The 10,107-nt window shown below is 48.7% G+C and overlaps 1 protein-coding gene across 1 annotated transcript; it reads left to right on the plus strand.

Annotated features, from left to right (window-relative positions):
- The first annotated feature begins 3,019 nt into the window (after positions 1-3,019).
- On the plus strand, positions 3,020-4,699 carry LOC122152656 (GSK-3-binding protein-like). Its single transcript, XM_042785982.1, has one exon. It carries the CDS (start codon positions 3,145-3,147, stop codon positions 3,739-3,741), a length of 597 nt encoding a protein of 198 aa, XP_042641916.1. The 5' UTR covers positions 3,020-3,144; the 3' UTR covers positions 3,742-4,699.
- The last annotated feature ends 5,408 nt before the right edge of the window (positions 4,700-10,107 follow it).

Here is a 10,107-nt window from a genome sequence, read left to right on the forward strand (position 1 = left end):
CTTGTCTTTCACTCTTACTGTGAAGAGAGCAGTTGGAATACCGAAGTAATGGCTGAGGTTCCAGATTCCTCTAGGAGAACATAGTCCGACACTCCCTTCTCCTGATAAATACTTAAGATACGCAAATCTACAACACTTACATTGTTGAGGTGATAAAACTATTAATTCTGATTAGTAGCATTCAATGTGAAGATTTTCAGTGGGTTTAGTCCTAAAATCCTCAGCAGATACTTACTCGATTGTCAATCAGCCATCACCAAAGATTTGCGTTAAAGAAGATATGAGGACATCAGGATTCTGCTAATGCCTGCACTCTGAGCTCTGTATCTGTGGCACTGATCTGCTCTATCCTGCAAACTTTTCCCAGCACTGCTGTTGGTTAGGGATGCAGTGAAGCACGATTTGTGATTATCATTGCTGGGCTCATGAAAGCCCCAGGTGTAGATGCAATCACAAGCAGCACCGAGTTTTTGCTGGTATAGCTTATTTTGCTTTTGTGGGAGGAGAAGGAAAGGCTGAAATAAGCTGTACTGGTTTATTGCAGTTTTGCTTGTACAGAATACCAGATTACCTACTCGGAAGTGCTCTGAATATAGATCTGCTTTGGAGTTGAAGTAGATCCATCCACTGCATCTATGCAGGCCTGCCTTTATTTTGCTTGAAAAGATACTGCATAATTAGTGAATAAGGGTAGATGTATTTTCTTAAAAATATTTTGGTGTGGGGAGAAAGATCACACTCTTTCATTATCTATAGAACAATGTGATCTGAGTTTTGATTGCTAGTGACCAAGAAGGTGCCAAAAATAAGAAAGAATCAGTACATTAGATACATATATGAACAAATAATATGCAATTAGGTAGCATGCTTTATGCCCAGCTCATATAAATTCAGCCTGGAGATGCAATAATGGACTTGGACACCTAGGCTGGAGCAACTTGTAACAGGTTCAGGTGACAGGCACGTTCACAAACACGTACACATAGACACAGGGTCTTGTTGGAGAATGGCTCAGAGACAAGGGTCATGAGCCCACCGAGCAATTGTACGATCAGAGCCTGTTCTAGTCGCTGATGCTGGGCCTCACTAGGGTTTGCCTGCAGCTGCTTGCAGCTGCTGATACATGAAGAGTGTCAAGGACGCTTCGGCCTTGTGTACTGTGGTGTGTCGAAAACAGGTTGAAAGGAATTGGGAATAGTGGTCTGAGAAACCTAGTGTTACGGTAACGATGGTCTGAGAAACTGTGTTATAGTACCGTTGTGTATCGAAAACAAGTCAAGAGGAATTAGAAATAGTAGCATGAGAAACTTAGTGTTATGAGAAGCTTGTGCTGTTAGCTAACTGCAAGTAGGTGGACCGTGCGAATACGACCTTTAGAGCTTAAGCCAATCAGCTAGTGACTAGTAGGCATAATAATTAGCGTTGTCTGTATAAATATATGTACCCAGACCAATAAAGACACATGTTGATTGATGCTCTATCACCCACATTGAACCCGTCTTGGCATGTCGTTCTTCCGCGGCTCCGCAGGGTCTCTTGTTTTGTACAGCAAGTGAAAGTAGCTCAGGAAAACATGGACAAACGGACCAAAGAACATGCCCTCTCCTTTGCCAGCTGCTTACTGATTAATCAAGGGCATGGTGCTGATAGCAGTTACGTATGTGAGCAGCTTCCATTTTACTAGCGGTTGTTCCCTGGCAGTGGTGACCACGTGCCCAAGTTACGTGAAGGAGAGCGTTCTGGACTATGCCCCCACAGTTTTGACATCCAGAAAGTGTTATTGAAGGCTCATCATAGAAACTTCAGCACTCGCTTAAATGACATGGTGATGGATTCAAGGGAAGAAATGAGACTGGGACAGGAAGAGGCAGGACAGAGCCTTGGTCCAGGTGATGAAGTAAACCGCAGGCAGGTAGAAAACCCGAGAGAACACCTGCACAGACTTCACGTCTGATAATTCTAACGATAAGACCCCAAAGGCCTTTCTATGCCGAGGAATTAAACTCAAAATCAATACGGGCCGGATGCACGGCAGGCATTACAAGCACAAGAACCGTGATCGCTGAGCGTGAACCGGCGGCCGCCCAGCACTGCGGTGTGACCTCCGAACCGGGCGCTGTAGCGTGAAGGTGTTGCCATCTCAAAACTGAACCTTGCGGGAGATGGCTATTAACGGGAATCGCAACGTTAACGCTCGGCTCTCGGAGGCACGAGTGGATAACGCGAGCTCTATTTGAGGAAAATGCGGGCCACTGCGTTTCGCCCGTGCAGTGCTACGTGGAAAGCAGAAACAACTGCTGTCTCGCCGGCGCAGCAAGGCAGGCGGTTAGAGAGGCACCGGCGTCCGCTCGCACACGGAGCCGTTCGGTTCGCCGGGGCAGCAGCCGTCAGGCCGGCGGGGCTGGGGCACAGACGGTACCGAGCGAGGGGGGCAGGCGCGCCGGAGGAAGCTCCTCAGGGGGATGGCGGGCGGGCGGCCACCCTTCCCTCTGCCCCTCAGCGCCATTCGCCCCCCCGAGCGCCCCGCCGCCTCCCCTCCGGGAACTTGGCCTGAGGCGACCGGGCGGCGCCCTCAGCGTCCCCCCACCCCCCCTCCCCGCCCGCTTCCCGCCGGCCGGCCCCTCGCCTCCCCTCAGCCGGGCCGCCCGCCCCGCCCCCTCACACCCCTCCTGCCAGTCATCCCGGCCCCGCCCCCGGGGCCCGAGGTGCGGGGTTTGAAAGCGGGCCGGTCCACGCGGCGCGCAGACGTGGGGGGGGGACAGGGAGCGGCGCGGCCGGTGGGCGCGGGGCTGGCTCGCCCTGGCCGGCGATCTCTGCCCGCCGGAGCCGGCCCTGCGCCGGCGGGCGGGTCTGCCCCGGCCGCCGACAGAGGCGCTGGCGCCGGGAGCGGGCGGTTGGTGGCGGGGGCTTTCCCCCCCTCCCTTCCCCGCCCCCCCCCACCCCCCCCCGCCCGGCGTAGTGGGAGGTGCCCGGGATCCCGCGTCACCCATTGTTTACAAACCAACCCCAGCGGGCCGAGCTCCAGCCTCAACCGCAGCCGCCGGAGCCGCGTGTGCTCGCGTGCGCGCGGCGCGGGGCGGGCGGCGGCCCCGGTCCCGCTCCCGGTGCCGGTCCCGGTCCCGGCGCGGCAGGGCGCCGGCCGAGATGCCGTGCCGCCCGGGCGAGCGCTTCCTGCTGCTGGAGCGCTCGGTCGCCGTGGGGCAGGCGGGCTCCAAGGAGGTGGACGCGCTGGTGGCCAAGCTGGGCGAGGTGCTGCAGCTGAGCGCCCAGCGGGCGCCGCCGCCCCCCCGCGCCCCCAAGCACCTGGGGCCCGGCAGCGCCCGCGACCGAGCCGCCCCCTACTCGCCCCGCTGCACCGGCGGCGGGGGGGGCCTGCTGGCGCCGGCCCTGCCGCAAGCCCACCCGCCGCACGCCGAGCCCCCGCGGGCGGACAGGAGCGGCCACCAGCGGGTCACCAAGCAGCTGTGCGGCCGGGGCTGGCTGCGGAGCGCCGCCCGCCGGAGGAAGCAACCGCCACCGGGGCCGGGCGACGGGCCGGCGGAGGAGGAGGACCCGCACCGGCTCCTGCAGCAGCTCATCCTCTCCGGCAACCTCATCAAAGAAGCCGTCCGGCGGCTGCAGTTGGCGGCGGCGGCGGCAGCGGCGGCGGCTTCCACGGCTTCCAGCGGCAGCGCCTCGGCGGGGAGCAGCGGCGCGGACGGCGAGGCGGCCGAGGCGGCGGCGGTGCAGCCCCTGCAGTAGCCGGCGGGGACGAGCGGCGGCGGCCGGGACGGAGGAGCGCGGCTGGGGCGGCGGCGGCAACAACCCCCCCCCCCCCCCCCCCCGCTTCGCCCCGCCGGCCGGACGGCGGGAGCGCTGTGGTGGCTCCGCCGCGATGTAAGTCTCCCCCCGCGGCGGAGGACGGCGGGCCCCTCGGGCCCCCCTCCCCCCGCCTCTCGTTGCCGGGCGCGGCGGGGTCGGTTGGGGTGGGACGGGTGTCCGCCCGCTCCCCCCCCGCCACCCCAAGGTCACCCCCGGCGTGGCGCCGAGCCCCGCCGCCTCCCAACCGGCGGAGGCCGCGCACGCCGCCCGCACCGAGGTGCTGGCGAGGCCCCCCCAGCCGCGTTCCCCTGCCTTCACCGGGAGCTCCTCCTCCTCCTCCCCCGGCCGGGGCCGCGGCGCCCCCCCCCCCCCCCCCCCCGCCGCCGGTCCCCCCCGGCCGCCGCGGGGCTGCTCCGCCGCCGGGCTCCGTCTCCCAGGAGCCATTTGCAATAATTCTCGCTGACCCCGGCGGGAGGTGTTCCCTTTCCCCTCCCAGGCTGGTTTGTTGTTTTTGTTTGGGTTTTTTATTATTATTATTTTAACGTTTATTATTATTTTTTTTTTTTCCCGTTGTGACTGTATGAAGCAGTTTAAAAAAAAATGTGAATATCAAAGCTGGAAGGCAGCCGGACTTACAGTTGTAAAGCCTGATGAGTGAATGGAGCCTGAGATGCATTGTTCACATAAGGTAGCCGAAACAAGTTTTTTCTACCAAAAAGAAAAAAAAAAAAACTGAATCCACCCTTCCCTGACAAACTCAATGGCTCAAATACAAGATGCAGCTGTTGATTTTAAATATATGCACTTCGTACCGGAGTGTTTGAAATGTGTTCCTGATTTACAGGACTTACTGTCTTAATTAACCTGTCTGTATTGAATAAACGTGGTCTTGTTTTTATTTTTGGGTCTGTGTCTCATTGTTAAGGGGAAGTGAATTTTGGTTCGTGATAACAAAACTATGTGGATGATGCTCCAGAAGGCATGTTCCCCTTGATCTTTCAGTTGCGAGATCTCCATTTTGCAGACAAAAAAAAAAAAAAAAAATCCTATCCCCACAACAATCCGCATAGTCTAATGCAGTGGGACACCGGTTATTAATGCACAGAGATGCAACTGAGCCCCTTTGTTTGCCAGCAGCATTCATTTGTAAGCTGTGAGACGCCCCTTCGAGCAGCCGAGAATGTGGCTGTTGGAATTTATAAGTCAAATCATACTGAAACCAAAATTGGGTATCTTCTATTGAGGAAGGAACAGAGCTTGTGTTGGTTACTTGTTTGGGGTTTTTTTTTCTCCTTTCTCTGGGGTGGAGGAGATGTCTAGACATCGATGGTTTTGTTTTTTTAAATCTGTAAAACAGAGAATTTGATGCTGGTGATGATTAAGTTCCAATACCTATTCTGAATGGCTTCCTTGGTGAAATCCTACGTTAGCTTTTTAGGAGTCAAAGAATGAGCTTCAAGATGAGAACTGAACACATCAGACAGACCGGAGCATAACAATCTCCCAACCCCCACTCAATTTGAGGTAAAAAGCTTCTCCTTTGAAGAAGGTAGCAATCCCACATGAAAGAAAATGGAAGATGTTTGCCTTTGTCCAGGAGAGCAATTTGAGCAGCTACGTTTACTTGTGCGATTAGTTCTTCCAAGAATACATTAAATCCACAAAATATTTTAGATTTCTTTCTCTGCTACTACCTACTGATAGAAACTGATGCTGAAGGTTTTTATAACGTCTCACTGAATTTCTCATGTGCTAGGAACAGTATGTGATGTTACTAGCTTTATCTTGATTAATTTATAAGTAGAATGCAGGTTTTCCATATCAAAGCATGTAAAATGCAAAGGAAGAAGTTCAACACATTTCAGAACCTTCTTAATTACTAACATCTGAAGTCCTTTTTCTCATGCTGCTTTTGTGGCATTTTGCACAACTTGGAAAGGATTCAGTTCTTATCCTTTAGTACAATAATGTTAATGTGTAGGTTGTCCTTCAAAGGAATTGTTATTTGAAATATTGTTTCTTAATTGAGGGGGAAAAAACCTTTCAATTTCAAAAGAAATCTTAACTTCAAGTATCACCACTGACCAACACCTAAAAAACTAGTTGTTCTCGTATTTGTCCTTTAGATGCTCAGCCAGATAGGTGTTTGCTGTGTTGATGTTGAATTTGACCCCTTGATGAGTAGTGTAATTACTAAAAGAGCTGGAGGAAACAGGGTAAATACCGAGCATAGCCAATGGAGCCTGAGTTGTTACACAACTACGGTTGAAAGTATATGTATGGCTGTCAGCTGAAATTCTGAAAGCTGGCATGGTTGACTTGAATTTTTGCCACTGATAATTATGCATCGATTCTGCATCCCCCTCCTTCCCCCTCCCCAAATCCTTGCCTCTGTATACTAATGAGAGCAGCTAACTTTACAAGTGTCCTTTGTAGCCATTGAAAGCCTTGAGACATTCCTTTTAAGGATTTTACTAGAATAACACTTTTCAATAAACTGGCAGTTGAAGTGAGGCTTAGAAAAGATGCTAATAAATTTCACAGTGACTGGCTGGTTTTTAAGCTTCCTAAATTACTTCTAAAATAGCTTTTACTTTCTCCTTTGTGCAAGGCTGGGAGATGCATATATGAAAAGGGTTATAGTGAGCTAAGTGTTATGTAGAGTGTGTGATGATTTGGTAAAAGGATTTCTGGCACTTGTTTCAGATAACTTGCATAACTCACCGATGTGTCTTCATCACTCGTAACGTGAACATCCTAAACTTATGCCAGCAACCTTTATCGTCACATCTTCATTATAAGTCTTTAAAATTATCTTCAAAATAGAGCACATGTCACTTCTTCATAAGGCAACGGACTGAACGTGCCTTATTTTGGTTTTGTAAGCCGAGTTTTACAAGATGTTGGACCAATTGAAATACTGCCAGAAGGTTTCCATTGATTCATTGCAAATTCTTTTTTTCAAATATTGCCTTGTGCTACGCAACGTAGGCATACAAACAGAAAGGAACTTCGATAAAGAAGTTTGTTTCCCAAATGGGATAAAAAATGTTCAACAGTGAAGTAAACATTTTTGTAAGCTTTAAATATTTGTGTTTTAGAGATAGGGTTTCTTTAGTACGTTCAGCCTGTGCTGGTCCTCAGATACCAGTTGTTGGTTTGTAGAGAAGCAAAAAGCAAATTTGGGTACATGCTACATCTGCCTTTCACAGTATGCTTAGACTATATTAGTTTATAAGAAAATATAGTTCAGCTTTGATTTTGAATAAAATTATATTTTCATAATGGGCATTTAGCTAGGTTTTTTTGTTTCCATCTTGTGAGGAAAAAATTACTGAAAACACAAGATTTTTCAGTGGATCACAGAAACTGTAGGATCAAAAATAAGCCATTTAGATATATTTGTAACAAGTGATATTGCAATGCATTGGGAAAGAAGTTTATTTTCATTATATTTATGGGGACTGTCTTGTGGGAGTAAACATGGTTTTAAGTAATTTTGTAAACACGCACAAAAGACTCACAATCTCATCTTTCAATGTGCTTCTATGTGGTGTTGCATTAGCATGGCCACAGCTTTTTCATTCGTAGCCTACATTGCAGCTTAACTCCTGAGTTTTCTCTATATGATTGAAAAAGTGTTTTCCTGACCCTTTGCCCAAAACTCGGCTTCACACTCTTGTTATATCTTGCTCTCTCTACTCTCATGTTCCCTGAGTGCTTGAAGGTAACTCAGTTTAGCTACAAGCCTGGCACGTAGAATGATTTCTGTCTGCTATTCCCCTTGTGTCTCCTGTCTCCCTTTTAGCATACTATTGTGATTGCACCAGCACTTAGAGACCTATAAAAATTAAGTTGGTAAAGAACTCAGCATAATAAACAGTAGGAACACAGGGACTCTGTCCTAAGTCCTTAAAATCAGGCTTTAAAGAAGATTTTAAAGAAAATATCAAGTGCATCTCATGGAAGGCATAAGGGAAAAGAAGAATGTCGGCTGGTTAATGCACAACTTAAGTTCTGACCAGCCAGGGCCAGTCCCAGTGTCAGTGGCTTCTCTATTTCCATCTCCAACTCCATCTAAAGAGCATCTCTCACTCCCTCCTAGTCCCTGGCCCCACAATCTTCCTCTCCTTACCCTGCGTTCCTCCCATCCCCAGGTCATTATTTTCAGCTTGTGGTTGTAATCTTTCACTTTTATATGTCTTTTGTCCACGTTGTACTGCTCTTCCCAAATATTAAGTAGCTTTGTTCTCAGTTGCTTTTTGGTAGGTACTTTTGGCTTGCTTGTTCATTTGGCTTCAAATATTGTGGTTCAGTCACTTCTTTGTAGCCAAGATTTGTTTTACATCTTGTAAATCTTGCGGCATATGAGTTGGAGGGCAAGTTACAACTGTCTTTCATCTTCAGTTTGTACAACGTAGGGTAGAAATCAGAGGTGAAATCCTAGCTGCTATGAAACAAACAGATGAAGTTAACAGAAATACTCCTCTCAACTTCTATGGGAATTTCCTCCTGTGGCTTTTTTCAGAAGTATCTGGAAAACACCACTTAAAGTGCTACGATAACTACATAAATGCCTTTGCAGCAGTACAAAAACTACATCGGCAAACTCATTTCCTGAGTCAATGAGGTTGGTTCACTTATTCTCTTCCAAAAATGATGCTTTAGCTGTGTGACTAACCTTGACCTTTGTCAAAGCTGCAGAACTATTCTGCAATTTCCATGGCAAAAGGCAGCTGCTAGGAAAGAAGGAATTGGTGCCCTTAGAGAGGGGAAGGCTGCAGTGTGCCCAAGCTGCACTAGTAGACAGTATAGACTCCACAACAGAGGAAGCTACAGGAAATCAGGCACCATAAATGCAGAGGTGCACGGCATTAACTGTTCCTTATGCAATATCCTGTATCTAAATTGTATTATTTTTGCTTCTCATGATCTAATCTGGTGGTGTCTGGTAGAGTAATACAGCTAGCTAAGGGTGCTCTTCATCGCTGTAGACAGTAGGACACCAGCAATCAAAAGAAGTTGTACGAACACCTTGTCTCCACGTCCCCCTGGTAATCACTGACTCGACAGGACTTTCATGAAGAGGTGCTAAGGAAAGGCTGTAAGCTCCTGAGCCGTATGAAGAAGTTTAATACGTTCAATTCCAACCCCAAGTACAGGTTTTATAGCAGCAACAGTTGTAAACCTAGGGGAAAAAAAAAAAAAAAAAAAAAAGTCCTGCTGGAGCTTTTACACTTGGAAGCCAAGCGGTAAGTTAGAGAATAAATAGACCTGCTTTCATTTTCCTCCCGTGCAGGTACTGTTAGTCTCATCCGAGGAAGTTCACTTCTCCCCAGCATGCTGTGGGGCTTGTGCCATCAGCTGCCCCTCAGAAGGTGGTCTCTGATTGATTTTACAGTCCAAAGAGACTGTGGTCTTCCAGCTCAATAGGATCACTTCTAAGAGCAGCACTGAATTAAAGAAATGCATTTTTTCGTTTGGTGGTATGTGATGAAACAGCACCAGGATGAAAATATTTTAATTAGAGGAAATGGGTCCTGACTGGCTTAATACTAAATATTTGCTGCTCTAAGCATTTTACCACAAGAGGTCGGTGCTTATTCTACCTGTGTCACAACAATTGTCTTAGTTTCAAGGCTTAAATCTACAGAGGCATGGGCTCTAAGTTAAGGTGCAAATTCAGGTTATTAGTGTTCTTAACTCCACGTTGCGATGCCTTTTCATTTTTACTGGACTAGTAGTTTTCCACAGGAAGCCAAATAGTGCTGAAGCAGGTGACTGAATGCATGTATATCCCCAGCTTCTGAAAGATGGAAAATGAGGGGGATATCTAATCCTCTCCTGTTGTTAGCAGGAAGCATTGGTAGTTGCTATTCTGGCAGTATCTAGCTGTCCGTCAGTGCACAGGTATGCCCCATTGATGTGATAACTCATCTGTACGTTGTTTTGGAACGTAAAACCCCAGGTATTTATATTTTTCATCTTGCTGCTCTTCTGTTAACTTCCACCAGGCTGCTTTGACAGTTGCTTTCCTCCAGGGCTGCCGATACGAACTTCCTCATCTGCTTTCAGCTCTGTCCTGAACAGTGGCTGGATCCTGGGTTACAGGATACAGAAATCTTATTCCCATAAAAAAGGAGTATGTCACCCTGGAGTGTGCCAGACTGGTAGCAGAATAGAAATATGAGACAGGAATTCCCACCTCTGCCTCTGTGTAGATCTGTTCTTCTCCCCCTGTCTTTTTTTTTTCTTTTTTTTCCTTTTTAGAGAGGCTACAGATGTCAAGTGCCTCTGAAAGTCAAA

The sequence above is a fragment of the Tyto alba genome, unplaced genomic scaffold (assembly GCF_018691265.1).
Source record: "Tyto alba isolate M040663 unplaced genomic scaffold, T.alba_DEE_v4.0 Super-Scaffold_9, whole genome shotgun sequence".
Classification (NCBI taxonomy): domain Eukaryota; kingdom Metazoa; phylum Chordata; class Aves; order Strigiformes; family Tytonidae; genus Tyto; species Tyto alba.